At 39.8% G+C, this 16,052-nt stretch overlaps 1 protein-coding gene across 2 annotated transcripts in view; it reads right to left on the reverse strand.

The window, feature by feature from the left end:
- Nucleotides 1-1,486: 1,486 nt before the first annotated feature.
- Nucleotides 1,487-16,052, reverse strand: part of LOC140205170 (uncharacterized) — a 56,371-nt gene continuing 41,805 nt past the window's right edge. For both annotated transcript variants that reach the window (XM_072272464.1, XM_072272465.1), the window contains exons 10-11: nucleotides 10,030-10,344; nucleotides 1,487-5,956 (exon numbers count right to left, since the gene is read on the reverse strand). In XM_072272464.1, the coding sequence (XP_072128565.1) occupies nucleotides 10,031-10,344 (314 nt within the window). In that variant the 3' untranslated portion in view covers nucleotides 1,487-5,956; nucleotide 10,030. The remainder of the gene's footprint in view (nucleotides 5,957-10,029; nucleotides 10,345-16,052) is intronic.

Below are 16,052 nucleotides of genomic sequence, written 5' to 3' on the forward strand. Positions count from 1 at the left end.
ACTTTGCCTGCATTTTGTAAGTTAGCACATTTTCATTCGATTTAGCCAAAAAAAGTGCCGCTGTAATGCACTGTTTGCGCTAACTGGAGGTCACAGACAGAACATGAGGGTTTTAGTATTATGCAGTATATTTTAAGTGCGAGGCACACACCTCAACCGAGTATGAGGTCTCCAATGGAATTCGGTTTGCAGACATTGTAGCAAAACAGGTGGGCGTTCAGCAACAACCTGTGCTACAGACCCCTCGGATTGAATCGGGAGGGAAGAAGCTCCCTGTGTGTATTGATGTTCAGCAGCTGCAGGAAGCCCAAAATCTTGCCTCACAGCAAGACAAATGTGCGTGGAGAAAATCTGCATGTTACCAGAATACAGGCTATGGCGTCACCGAGACGGCCGAGAAGTGTGCCTGCATAGTTTATTTTTGCCCCTGGCTCACCTGGCACATGGCCAGGCTCACATGGGCAAAGGAGGGATGCAGCACGCCATCACTCAACAATGGTACGCCCCAGGAATAACAGTAACCATCGAGAAGGTAGGACGAAGTTGTTTAGTTTGCCAGCAAAACAATAGAGGAAAGTCGCCCGCTAGATTTGATCACCTGCCACAACCGGAAATGCCTTTTGAAAACCTGCAAATTGACTTTGTATCTATGCCTGACTGTGTGAGAGGGAGAGGGAGAGGGAGAGGGAGAGAAGTTTGTTTACAATTTTGCAAGGGCACTAGCAGCTACCAAGTTCTTACAGAGAGAGAAGGGAGGAGCTGCTTGATGGACAGTTGGTGGTCAACATACTCAACCAAAACGTTTCCATAAAGGGCTTCCAGACCGTTTGGGCCGACCGGAAGTGCACCGGAGAGCGGTAAGCTTAAAGGAGGGGGGCTTGCTGTGCTGGTTAATAACAGATGGTGCAATCCTCATCATATTACGATCAAGGAACGTGTTTGTAGCCCGGATATTGAACTTTTTGCTGTTGCACTGCGGCCATATTATTTGCCAAGGGAAATCTCACATGCAATTGTGGTTGTTGTGTACATCCCTCCCTCTGCTAACCCAACGTCGGCGTGTAACATCATTTATACCATTGGGCACAGGAGTACATTCAGCCAGAGACTCATTCCATCAGGATGCAGCACTGAGCAACATGGGAAGTCATTCCTGCCTGTGGCCATCAAACGTTGCAGCTCCTCTCACCCTGGGCCACTGAGCTGGTCCTGGACATATTTCTGTCTGAGGAAAGCGCCCTTTTATGTGTTAACAATTGGCTATTTGATTTAGCTTTTTAGTTGATGTTACCAGCCATCTCAGTGATCTAAATTTGAAACTCCAGGGCAAGAACAAATTGTTTCCTAGCTTAGTAAATGATATCAATGCATTCAAGATAAACTTAAAACTGTTCACTGTTCGGTAAGAAAATGAGGATTTGAGCTAGTTTCCGCACTTAAAAGAGCAGAGTGAATGTGCTGAAGATAATGGCGATTTTACAAAATATATTGAAAAAAATAAGTTTATTGCAAGTCATTTTCGTTATTTTGCTAAAGAAGACTGCATACTTGCATTTATAAACCTATTTTCACTTAGTGAACAAAAAATCATGAAGATGCCTAGTAACATACAAATGGAACTTATTTTCTTGAAAACAAATTCATTATTGAACATGAAATTTGATGAGCTTCCCTTAGTCCCAAATGCTTCTGACATGATTAATTTCAGGCGATCATTACCCTGTGAACATTTTCCAGAACAAAGTTTGCCCAGAGTTATATCTGCTGTTTCAGAATGATGTAGATGTGAACAAGCATTTTCAGCCATGAAATTGATTAAAAACAAAACGAGATTGCGATTGACTGATTCAAACTTGAAGAATTCTCTGCTGCTCTCAGTAACTAATTTAACTCCAAACATTAAAATCTTGGCAAAATCAAAACAAACTCAAAAATCTCATTAAGATAAGTAATGTTTATCTTGTCTTTATATTCAATCAATATGTCATATAAAAATGCTAAATATGTCTATATTAACATTTTTACAAGAATTGAATAGGGGTACAAGAGTTGTATGGCGCATCTGTACTCGTGTGGAAAAATTGATGCATCGAATGTAAACAGTTGGCCACCCCTGTTCTAGTCCTGTTATATTTAGTCCTACCATCTGATTAAAGACTCATGTAGAATCCAAAAGGGGTAACCATTCACAGTTCATCAAAAAAGAAATATTAGTATTTACAATAAGTTCTCTCAATGACAGATTTAACAATTAGTCATAGATCTGTAAAGCTCAGATTCAGCCACTCAGATTCTGGAGTACTTTCAATTAGCACCATTCTTCCTCTCAGTACTTACATGGGTTGTGTTACACACAAAGGGAAGGCTCTGGTTTTACAGCCGCTGTAGAAGACAAGACAGATTTTTGATTTTGTTCTGTACTCTCTTCTAAATACTGCCAAGAGAGCTAATGCACTGCATCAGAGAAATACTGCAACCAATAGGTTGTGGGCTGGACATCACCCCATATGATTGCTTGATGTGAACTAAGTTAAAACATCAAAAACATACAAATATGTAGCAAAGATTTCAAATAATACAAACATCATGCAATACTTAATTTTAAGTTAAATAATCAAAAGTATATAGCTTTACATGTTGCTGCCCTGAGGATACAACATCCAACCCCATCTACCCTCAGTTCTTCATGTAATTCACCAGAAATTTTTCAAAATATTTGTCATCCTTCAGCACCAAATGCATCTGTCTTAGCCCAAAACGGACTGTTTGTTCGTTTCCCTGGATGCTGTCTGACCTTCTGAGTTCTTCTAGCATTTTCTGTCAGTTGCTTTAGCTCTTAATCATAGTGCATGCATTCTATGTCTAGCAGGACACTAGCCTGGCTTATATTGGTATTATTATGAATGATGAGCACTGCTCCTAAAAGAGTCAAACTTGATTTCTGGCTGCAAACAAATGAAAATCTAGATTTCCCAAGTGAATTTTAGTAGTTTTAAGGCTTGAACATTACAGTTTTCGGAGATTTCAGGTTCGTGGTTTTTCCCCAGCCTTCCTCTTTGGGTTCATAACAGGAACCCCAACAATGTAACTATGCTGTTTTAGGTCAGGCCCAGGATTTCAAAAGAGTGAAGGATGCAAGGTGTTTCTTCTTATATATTTTCAGGAACCATGTCATTGTTACAGTAGCTGTCCACAATATCCACCAGATTCACTTCCTTTCCTTTCTTGAATATTGGATCAGGCCCAAATGCATGATTCCTTCACTGCCTCACCTCCAATCCTGGTTCCCTCTGCCTTTTACCTCTCCCCTCATGGTTCCCATGATCATCCTCCTTTCTTATCAGATTCCAGCACTGGTAGCCTTTGTGTTCCTACTTATCATTCTCCAGCAACTGTATCCACCTTCACTCTCCCCACCTCCCTCTTAGCTGTCTGCCTCCATCAATCATGTCTGTCCACTCCACCTTCCCCTTCCTCTAGCTGGCTCAATCTGCCTGTCATCTTGATTTTTTTTTTGTAATTTATTTTTTAATTAAATTCCATCATCAAACATTTCCATAAGATGTATTTCAGATACTGTACATATATATCATATAATCATATTTGTCACAAATCTCCACATAATATTTATCTGAGGTATACACTTATAAGAAAGGAGAGGAAAGAAAGAACAATCAAAAGATGAAAACTATGTACAGAGTAGGGAGTGATTTTTTTAACAACATATTCATTGACTTGTGAGAATAAAATCAGTCCTATGAGGTGTTATGTAGTTAAACCATATTTTTCAGTATGAATAAAATTGTTCCAAGTTATGATTAACAGATGCTGTTTCTTCTCCATTTTGTAAATTTCCATTGTAATTTCCATCCATACATTTAAAGTTGGGCTCTCCTGTGACAACCATTTCCTGGTAAGGGTCTTTTTACCAGCCACCAGCAGTACATTCATTAAATATTTATCTCTTTTCAACCATTCTTGAGGTATATACCCAAAGTATATGGTCTTACTCTCTAAGGGTATTTCACATTTAAAGACGTCTTGTAGGGCATTATGTATCCCAGTCCAATAGTCTTTGATAATGGGGCTTTCCCAGAAAATATGATAATAGTTTTCATTTTGATTTCCACAATTTCTCCAGCAAGCAGGGTGGTTACTACCATAATGGGATTTCTGAGAGGGTGTAATAAACTGCCTGTCACCTTTCAACTCCCTTCTCCCCAGTCAACCAATCACTTGCCGTTTTCTTACATTGGCATTTCCTCTCTCAGTCCTGATGGAGCGTTCAATAATAAATATCAACAATACAGTTCCCTCATCAGATGCTGCTCAACTGACTAGACTCATCCAGCAGTTTGTTTGTATTTTTTTGCCTCAGTCTTTATTCTTTTGAGTTCCATTTCCATCCTTTTGCAGTGCTTCTGAAGGACCAGTGTATGCAGCCAACACATTAGTTGTAAGATGATTAGCTGTACTGATCTAGAACATTTACAGGTCAGTATCAGAAGTGGATTGAACCTACCCACTGTTTGCTGAAATATTTTAAAAATCTCTCTTTAGACAATTTCTTTCAACTCTGGAACCTGTAATTTTACAAAACAGCTTCTTCTGTTCTGATACATAGTCTCTGTTGTAGTGTCATGAAGAGCCATAGAAAAGTACAGCACAGAAGCAGGCTCTTTGGCCCATCTATTCCATGCTAAACCATCTAAACTGCCTAATGCCATTGACCTGCACCAGGACAATAGCCTTTCATACCCCTCCCATCCATGTACCTATCCAAACTTCTCTTAAATGTTGAAATCAACCTCACATGCACCACTTGTACTAGCAACGTATTCCACACTCTGAGTGAAGAAGTTCCCCCAATAGTCCCCTTAAACTTTTCACCTTTCACTCCCAACCCATGACCTCTAGTTGTTGTTCTACTCAGCATCAGTAGAAAAAAAAGCCTGCTTGCATTTACCCTATCTATATGCCTCATAATTTAGTATACCTCAATCAAATCTCTCAATCTTCCATACCTGAAGAAATAAATCCTATCCTATTTAATCTTTCCATATAACTCAGGTCTTTCAGATCCAGCAATGTCCTTGTAAATTTTCTCTGTACTCATTTCAACCTTATTTACAACTTTTCTGTAGGTAAATAACCAAAACTGCACACAGTACCCCAAATTAGCCCTCAACAACTTCAACATATCATCTCATCAGCCGTACTCGGTACTTTGATTTATGAAAGCCGATGTGCCAAAAGCTTTCTTTACAGACCTAGTAACCTGTGATGCCACTTTTAATAAACTATAGACCTGTACAATGGCTTTCTTAGCTACCCCTCTCCTTTGATTTATACCCCTCCAATAGTTTAATCTTTTTCAACTTTACAAAAATAGGGAAAGATTTCTATGATATTTTCAACTTTTATCTTCTCTTTGTAGCCTGGTCTTTATTTTGGGGTCTGTATTAAGTGTTCAAAGTCAGAGCTATCTTTAACATTCAACAACACTGACATTTTTTGAATAAGCTGAACAATCAAGTTAAATACTGTTTTAGAGAGTTCTTCCAACAGAATCAACTACATAGCTGAGGATCTTGAGAAACAACCACTAGCCAAGCCGAGCAAGGACAGCAGATATTAGTATCACAAACATGAGAAAATCTGTAGATACTGGAAATTCAGAGCAATACACATTTCTCCTCTTCATTCGCAGTCCTGATGAAGAGTCTCAGCCTGAAACGTAGACTGTTTACATGCCCGAGTTCCTCCAGCATTTTCTGGGTGTTGCAGCAGATATTAGCACTGGGGTTTTTGTGACTGTTCTAAAAGTTTCACACCCACATCATGTATATCCACTTTTTAACTCAAGGCTTATTTAATCATCCTAAAAAGGTTCACTGCTTCCATTTACATAGTATTAGATAAACTCTCTGCAAATAATCAATAGATCCGACAGCACCTGTAGAGAAAGAAACAGAGTTAACCTTTCCATTTAATATCCCTTCATCAAAGCACACTAAGAATTCCACATCAGTTGATGTGGATAGGCTTTTTCCATTGAGAGTGGGGGAGATTCAAACAAGAGGACATGAGTTGGGAATTAAAGGGCAAAAGTTTAGGGGTAACATGAGGGGGAACTTCCTTACTCAGAGGGTGGTAGCTGTGTGGAACGAGCTTCCAGCAGAAGTGGTTGAGGCAGGTTCGATGTTGTCATTTAAAGTTCAATTGGATAGCTATATGGACAGGAAAGGAATGGAGGATTACGGGCTGAGTGCAGGTTGGTGGGACTGGGTAAGAGTAAGAGTTCGGCATGGACTAGAAGGGCCGAGATGGCCCGTTTCTGTGCTGTAATTGTTATATTGTTATATAGTTATGGTTATCATACACTTGTTATCTGGGTTTCTCCCAACATTCCAAAGCTTTCCTTGTCTGCTTGCCATGCATCAAAACACAAGGTTACTTTTCTTATCTCTAAGCTTTTCTGTTATCATTACATTCAGGATCAAAATCTGGTAAGTTTTCTTGCAGTTAGGACACTATGTGTGAACTATGGGGCCATAGGTAATAGTGACAGCAACAGCCAGCCAGACGAAAACATTAGGACTCAGGACGTTAGGATTCAAGCTTGATAGGGTTCAACCCCATCTCCAGCTTTGGAAGAGTTGCTGCTATCTGTTTTACTTCAATTATATTAAAAAGACCAACTGATGATCTATTATATCCCAAGTTGCCCTAGCTGCCCAAAACAAGAAGGGTAAAACCTTCAGTGCTGCATGGGTGTAATAGGTGGGTGTTCCCCAGGAGCTGACTTATGATCTGACTCCCAATTTACTAGTCTAATTGTACTTTTGTCTTCCATCTTACACCCCACCAATATTTAAATCCTTGGTTCATGTTGAGGAAATGCTTACAATTGACTTTAGTTTAAACTTAATGAAAACAGAACGATGGGCAGAATTGTTGTGTGTCCAGGTTGCATTTTTCAGGGATTGCTTGGTACCTAGTTTGTGCTGTGTTAACTAAGTGGTTATCTTTAACTTGAATCTCACTGGTATAGAATCAGCAGGGTACATTCTTACACAAGAGGAAGAAGGTAGTCTTGAGAGACTTATATATGCCTTCCCCTACAACTAATCCCCCCAATCTGCTCTTTATTGAACTACTTAGCACATCATTGTTACCATTATACTTGCATTAACTATTTTAACATATTCCTAGCTGATTGCTCTTATAACATTCATATCTTCGAAAACTCTGCTATCCTTGCCCTTACTCTTGTCTATCCCGCACTGCCACACTTGCCCATTGTAGAGCCATTCTCCTTTAAAATATTGTGGAATATTGGTAGCTCCAGTTGGCTATTTGGATGTTTGGTCAATTGCTGAGCTTGGCAAATTGTTTGCAAACGTTGTGGCTCCGATCGAGAAGCCATCATCAGTGTGCAGTTAAGGGTGTTGTCTCCTCAGAATGCCGCCTTATATATTCATCTGGGGCCCAAATGGATCTTGATTAGACGCCAGATCTGGTTGGCTGGTTCAAAACACAGTGAACGGTTTTGCAGCAGAAGATCCTGATTGGCTGGCTAGCTTCCAGGGAGGTCCGTTGGAAGTGTTTGCTTCACTGTCCAGATCCCCAGTTTACTGGCAATTCATTAATTGTTGATGTCGTTGTTTCTCTTTTCTCTGTAAGGGTTTATGTACTGGATCTATGCTGATGTCTTTGTTAAACCATAAAACATAGGAGCAGAATTAGGCTATTTGGCCCATAGAGCCGGCTCCACCATTCAATCATTGCTGACCCTTTCTTTTCTCCTCCTCAGTCCCACTCCCTGGTCTTCTCCCCATAACCTTTGATGCCGTGGCCAATCAAGAACCCATCAATTGCCACCTTAAATACACCCAAAAACCTGGCCTCTACAGCTGCCTGTAGTAACAAATTCACCACCCTGCAGCTAAAAAAAATTCTCCATATCTCTGTTTTAAATGGGCACCCCTTTATCCTGAGGCTGTGCCCTCTTGTCCTAGACTCCCCCACCATGGGAAACATTGTTTCCTCATCTACTTTGTCTAGGCCTTTCAACATGTGAAAAGTTTCAATGAGATCACCCCTCATCCTTCTAAATTCCAGCGAGTACAGGACCAGATCTATCAAATGTTCCTCATGTGATAACCCCTTCATTTCCGAAATCATCCTTGTGAACCTCCTCTGAATGTTCTCCAATGCCAGCACACTTTTTCTTCCAAAACTGTTCACAATAGTGAGGGTGAGGCCTCACCAGTGCCTTATATAGCCTAAGCATCAGATCCCTGCTCTTGTATTCTAGACCTCACGAAATGAATGCTAACATTGCATTTGCCTTCCTTCCTCACCACTGACTTAACCTGTAAGTTAATCTTTAGGGTGTTCTGCACAAGGACTCCAAAGTTCCTTTGCATTTCAGATTTTTAGATTTTCTCTGTACTTAGAAAATAGTCTGCACATTTACTTCTTCTATTAAAGTGCATAACCATGCATTTTCCAGCATTGTATTTTATTTGCCACTAGTCACTGGCACTCAACCAAAAAAGGATCCTTTTCTTCCCACTTGCTGCCTCTGGCCAATCAGACAATGCTCTAACCATACTAGCAACTTTCTTGTAATACCATGGGCTCTCAATTTGGTAAGCAGGTTTATGTGTGGCACTTTGTCAAAGGCCTTCTGAAAATCCAAATATACAACATCCACAGTATCCCCTTTATCCATCCTACTTGCAATCTCCTCAAAGAATTCCAACAGGTTTGTCAGGCAGGATTTTCCCTCAAGAAAATCATGCTGACTTTGTCCTATCTTGTGCTGTGTCACCACATACCCCATAACTTCATCTTGAGCAATTGACTCCAACATCTTCCCAGTCCCTGAGGTCATGTTAATGGTCTATAATTTCCTTTCTGTTGCCTCTCTCCTTTCTTAAAGAATGCAGCTGTTGATAAGATTCTTCTGTACAGAACCACGCTTCAAGAAATACTCGTTCTTGTCTTGTTCTTGCTTGAGTCAAGAGTCTGGCTTGGAATGGTATCCTTTTTCATTTTCATGAGATGATACTAGCTAGAGTGGGTCATGACTTCTGCTCACTAGCTGATGCTTTTGTATCCTTGTCAACAGTTTTCTTCCTGTTTAGCCAGCATAGTACTTGTTGGAGTCAATACACAACATTTTGTAGATAACATTTGTTCTGTTAGTCACATTTTGTTGCCTTTTGAGTGTTGATAGTTTCATCCTCAAAGCTGCAGTCGACAAAGACATTGACATAGATCCGGTATATGAACCCTTACGGAGAAATGAATTGCTAGTAATCTCGGTATCTAGACAGTGAAGCAAACACCTCTAATGGACCTCCCTTGAAGCTAACCAAGCAGAATCTTCTAAACTGTTCACAGGGTTGAACCAGCCAACCAGATCATGACGTCTAATCAATATCCATTCGGACCCCTGAGGAGTACATAAGCCGGCATTCTGAGAAGACAACAGCCTAAACTGTGCATTGATGCTGGCTTCTCGACTGGAGTCGAAACGTCTACAAACATCTTGTCAAGCTTAGCGATCAAACAATCTTCCAAACAGCCATTCTCATGTTTGATAATCAAATCCTCCAAATTCACTTCCTATTATACAGCACTACAACCTTCAGTTCTGTTCCTCCACTCCGAACTCCTGGTCATCTTTCAATAATAATACTATTAATATTCAAAATCTACATTGGCTATCAACTGCTTCTAAGTCTGGAATTCAGTTTTTACATTTCTGTTACTCTTCTCCATTTTTCAAAATGTCTATTAAAACCATCACTTTTATTCAATTTATGGTCATCTGTCCTTGCATCTCATAATGGGCTTTTGGTTAAAATTTAATTTGCTAACACACTTATGAAGGGCCTTGAGACATCTTTGTCCCAAATGGCCTGTATATGCCACTGATGTACTGTTGTTTGGGGAGCTATTTTAGAAGTTGGACTTGATCCTTGGAGGCAACAAGTGGAACAAAATCACATTTACCTCAAAATGTTAAATGAAACTTTTGTTCTATTCTTTTGCTTGTCTCTGAGTGAAATATCGTACATCTGACTTCCAAGCCCCGATCAGATCGTTCTGGAGCAAATTCTATGCTGGTTGTTGAAGAAAAAAGACCACTTGCAGTAATCTGAGGTTGACTATTATTCACAGGTCCTGTGAAGGGTTGTTCTCCTTTGAACCACTTCACTTCAATTTCCAGTGGTACATAATTGGTCAGTGAAACTGTGAAAGTAGCCATTTTGTTTTCCTCCAGATGTGTTGGGTTGCACTTGATTTCAGACACAGTGGGGAAATGTCCTTAAAGTGGAACACAACATGGAAATATAGTCAGTCCCATTGACTAGAGCTGATTGTTCAAATTCTGACAAATAAATTTTCCAAAGTTAAGATAAATATGTTGAATGTAGAAATTTCAAATACTAAAGCTTATACAGTAGACAAGACCGCTATAGATTAAAGCATCTGAGAAAATGATATATCACATATATCCAAGTAAACATTCAAAACGGCACCGTTTGTAGGCTAAATAAATGTCAGCAGGCCTACATAAATCCTTAATCAGGACGGAATATAGGAGTAGAAAGTGGAAACAACAAAATTTATTAGATAAAGATATTTTCTAGAGTTTAATAAAAAATTATACACTTTCAGGATGGGCAAATAAAAGCATGAATTACTGAGCAGTCGGAAAAGATGTTAACAGTTTACATGGGAAACTAGGCTGGTTGTGTTTCTGATGAATAGCCAATAACAAGTGTTAAGAAACATAACTTTTACAATGTAGTATTGAAATGCCTTGAGCAACTCTTATTAGTGATTCTAAATATCACATCTGGACCCTTGTTTCCAATGACATCATACATTTACTGAGAGGAGTAAAAGTGGGTAATTGAACAAACTCCAATCCTCAAATGGAATATTTGATCCTATTATACCCAGTAATCTCATAGATGAGGATCTATAAAAGGCAGCTAAGAGTTAACATATTGCTTTGGTTCTGGAGTGTGTATAAGCCAGGTTTGCCAAAATAGTACTCTTCCACCTCCAAGCCCATTAGTAAATCAGATAGGTTTAAAAATGGTCCCATAATTATTTTTTAAAAGTCCTAAAATTGCTAAGGTGTACTTTGTTCTCAAGGCTACAATAATGTCCCACCTAATTCATATGTTGGAAGGTTCAAAATTTGAAATGTTGAAAAATTAAGTGAAATATGACACTGATTCAGTCACATGCTCAGCTTTTAACATGGATGTAAAAGTGTACTTGGTTTATTGAGTTATCGAATAATCGGAGCAGCCACTTAGAATCACACAGCCACAGAACACTTCAGCATAGAACCAGGCCCTTTGGCTCATCTAGACCATGCTGATCCATTGATCTGCTTAGTCCCATCGACCTGCACCTGGACCATAACCCTCCATACCTCTCCCATCCAGATACCTATCCAAATTTCTCTTAAATGTTGAAATCGAACCCGCATCCACCACTTGTGCTGACAGCTCATTCCACATTCTCACCACCCTCTCAGTGAAGAAGTTTCCCCTTGTGTTCCCCTTAAAAATTTCACCTTTCACCCTTAGCCAATTACCACTAGTTCTAGTCTCACCTAACCTCACTGCAAAAAGCCTGCTTGTATTTGCACTATCAATACTACTCATAATTTTTGTACCTCTATCAAATCTCCCCTCAATTTTCTACATTCTAGGGAATAAAGTCTTAACCTATTTAACCTTCTCCTATAACTCAGGTCCTCAAGTGTTGGCAGTATCCTTGTAAATTTTCTTTGCACTCTTTCAACCTTATTGGGCAGGTGGCCAAGTGGTTAAGGAGTTCGTCTAGTTTTCTCAAGGTCGCTAGTTCGAGCCTCAGCTGTGGCGGTGCATTTGTGCCCTTGAGCAAGGCACTTAATCACACATTGCTCTAGTCTGTGTGAGCAGTGGCGCCCCGCATAGACTTCTAATCTGCACCTTGTAAGGCATGAAAATGCCCGATGCAGGCCTCTCATGGTCTGAGTCGATGTTCCCCCCAATCTTATTTACATCTTTCCTGTAGGTAGGTGACCAAAACTGCACACAATACTCCAAATTAGACCTCACACTGACATCTTATACAATTTCAACATAATATCCCAATTCCTATACTCAATACATTGATTAATGAAGGCCAATGCTCCAAAAGCTTTCTTTTAAGACTATCTAAATGTGATGCCATTTGCAGGAATTTATGGATCTGTATTCCCAGATTCCTCTGTTCTACTACACTCTTCAGTGTCCTACTGCTCTTCATGTAAGACCGGGTTGGTGTTCCCAAAGTGCAACACCTCACACTTGTCTACATTAAATTCCATTTGCCAGCTGGTCCAGATCCTGCTACATGCTTTGATAGTCTTCCTTGCTGTCCACTACACCCCCTAATCATGGTGTCATCAGCAAAGTGGCTGATCCAGTTTACTGCATTATTATACAGATCATTGATGTAGATGACAAACAACAATAGACCCAGCACTAATCCCTGTGGCACACTACTAGTCATAGGCTTCCAGTCAGAGAAGCAACCATTTACTACCTCATCATGAATGCCAAGTGTCTGAGGCTTCTTGACCAACCTCCCATGCAGCACTTCATCAAAAGCCTCACTAAAGTCCATGTGGGCAACGTCCACTGTCTTGCCTTAATCAACTTTACTGGCTTGTTCCTTGAAAAACTCTATAAGATTTGTTAGACAAGACCTACCATGCACAAAGCCATGTTAACTATCCCTAATCAATCCCTATCTATCCAAATACTTATATATCTGGACCTTTAGACCACCTCCCAATAACATTCCCACTACTGATTTTGTGGCGTATTCATAGAGCCTTTCGTAAACAATGGAACAACATTAGCTATCCTCCAATTCTCTGGAACCTCACCCATACCTAAGGATGTTTTAAATATCTCTCCTAGGGTCCCTACAATTTCTGCTCTAGCCTCCCACAGGGTCCAGGGAAATACCTTGTTAGGCCCTAGAGATTTATCCATCCTAACTCACCTCAAGATAGCAAACACGTCTTCCTCTGTAATCTGTATACGGTCCAAGACCTCACTGCTGCCTTGCTTCACATCCATAGACTATGCGTCCATCTTCCAGTTAAATACAAATGTAAAAAAATATCCATTCAAGATCTCCCCCATCTCTTTTGGTTTCACTTATAGATTACCACTTTCATCCTCCAGAGGAGCAATGTTGGTCCTTTGCTATCCTTTTGGTTTTAATATATCTGAGAAGACCTTAGGATTCTCCTTCACCTTGTCTGCTAGAGAAACCTCATGCCTTCTTTTAGCCCTCCTGATTTTCTTCTTAAGTGTTGTCTTGCATTTCTTCTACTCCTCAAGAACCTCATTTGTTCCTGCCTGTCTATAACATACCTGCTATGCTCTTCCATTTTTGTCTTAACTAGCACCTGATTATCTTTCGAAAACTTAAGGTTACTAAACCTGTTATCCTTGCCTTTTATTCTGACAGGAGCATACAAACTGTCCCAATTCACACTTGCCAGATCCTCTCTGATACCATCAGAATAGACCTTTCTCCAAATTAGAATCTCAACCTATGGACCAGATCTATCTTTTTGCATATTTACTTTGAAAGCAATGGCTTGTGGTCACTGGATGCAAAGTGTTCTCGTACACAAACTTCTGTCACCTGCCCTGTCTCATTCCCTAATAGCAAATCAAATATTGCGCACACACTCATTGGGACTTCTATGTACTAATTAAGGAAACTTTCCTGAACACATTTGACAAATTCTATCCCATCAAGCCTTTATGGAAGTCCCAGTCAATATGTGGAAGGTTAAAATCACCTATTACAACCTCATGTTTCCTGAAAGAGTCAGCAATCTCTCTACAAATTTGCTCTTCTTAAATCCTGTGGAGTGTTGGGTGGTCCATAATATAATCCCATTAATGTGCTCATGCCTTTCTTAGTCTTCTGTTCTATGCATAAAGCCTTAGTGACCAAGATCTCCTGTCTGACACTCCTCCCTCCTCTAATCCCTCCTGCTCTATCACATCTGAAACAACTTAACTCCAGAACATTGACCTGCCAGTCCTGCCCCTCCTGCAACAAAGTCTCACTAATAGCTACAATGTCATAATTCCATGTGCTGATCCATGCTCTAAATTCATCCGCTTTTCTACAATACTCCTTGCATTGAAATATACGCAGATCAGAACATTAGTGCAACCATGTTCAAACTACTGATTCCCAATTTTGTATGTAGGATTTGGAAACTGTTTATTTTAATGCTAGGAGCATTGTAAAAAAGGTGAATGAGCTTGGAGCATGGATTGATACCTGGAAGTATGATGTTGTAGTTATTAGTGAAACATGGCTGCAGGAGGGTGTGACTGGCAACTAAATATTCCTGGATTTCATTGCTTCAGGTGTGATAGAATCAGAGGGACGAGAGGGGGAGGTGTTGCATTGCTTGTCAGAGAGAATATTACAGCAGTGCTCTGGCAGGATAGATTAGAGGGCTTGTCTAGGGAGGCTATTTGGGTGGAATTGAGGAATGGGAAAGGTGTAGTAACACATAGGGGTGTATTATAGACCACCTAATGGGGAGTGAGAATTGGAGGAGCAAATTTGTAAGGAGATAGCAGATATCTGTAGTAAGCACAAGGGTGTCATTGTGGGAGATTTTAATTTTCCACACATAGACTGGGAGCCCATACTGTAAAAGGGCTGGATGGTTTGGAGTTTGGAGTCTGTTAGGGAATGAGATAGTTCAGGTTACGGAGGTCTGTGTTGGGGAGCACTTCGGGTCCAGTGATCACAATGCCATTAGTTTCAATATAATTATGGAGAAGGATAGGTCTGGACCCAGGGTTGAGATTTTTGATTGGAGAAAGGCTAACTTTAAGGAGATGTGAAAGGATTTAGAAGAATTAGATTGGGATAATTTGTTTTATGGGAAGGATGTAATAGAGAAATGGAGGTCATTTAGAGGTGAAATTTTGACAGTACAGAATCTTTATGTTCCTGTTAGGTTGGAAGGAAAGGTTAAAAGTTTGAGAGAGCCATGGTTTTCAAGGGATATTGGAAACTTGGTTCGGAAAAAGAGAGATATCTACAATAAATATAGGCAGCATGGAGTAAATGAGGTGCTCGAGGAATATAAAGAATGTAAAAAGTATCTTAAGAAAGAAATTCAAAAAGCTAAAAGAAGAGACAAGGTTGCTTTAGCAAGTAAGGTGAAAATAAATCCAAAAGATTTCTACAGTTATATTAATAGCAAAAGGATAGTGAGGGATAAAATTGGTCCCTTAGAGAATCAGAATGGACAGCTATGTGTGGAACCAAAAGAGATGGGGGAGATTTTGAACAATTTCTTTTCTTCGGTATTCACTAAGGAGAAGGATATTGAATTGTGTAAGGTAAAGGAAACAGGTAGGGATGTTTTGGAAACTATGATGATTAAAGAAGAGGAAGTATTGGCGCGTTTAAGGAATATAAAAGTTGTAAGTCTCCGGGTCCTGACAGGATATTCCCCAGGACCTTGAGGGAAGTTAGTGTCGAAATAGCAGGGGCTCTGACTGAAATATTTCAGATGTCATTAGAAACGGGAATGGTGCTGGAGGATTGGCGTATTGCTCATGTTGTTCCATTGTTTAAAAAGGGTTCAAAGAGTAAATCTAGCAATTATCCGCCTGTAAGTTTGACGACAGTGGTGGGTAAATTAATGGAAGGTATTCTTAGAGATGGTATATATAATTATCTGGATAGTCAGGGTCTGATTAGGAACAGTCAACATGAATTTGTGCGTGGAAGGTCATGTTTGACAAATTGAATTTTTTGAAGAGGTTACTAGGAAAGTTAACAAGGGTAACGCGGTGGATGTTGTCTATATGGACTTCAGTAAGGCCTTTGACAAGGTTCCACATGGAAGGTTAGTTAGGAAGATTCAAATGTTAGGTATTAATATTGAAGTAGTAAAATGGATTCAACATTGGCTGGATGGG

The sequence above is a fragment of the Mobula birostris genome, chromosome 11, assembly GCF_030028105.1.
Source record: "Mobula birostris isolate sMobBir1 chromosome 11, sMobBir1.hap1, whole genome shotgun sequence".
Lineage (NCBI taxonomy): Eukaryota > Metazoa > Chordata > Chondrichthyes > Myliobatiformes > Myliobatidae > Mobula > Mobula birostris.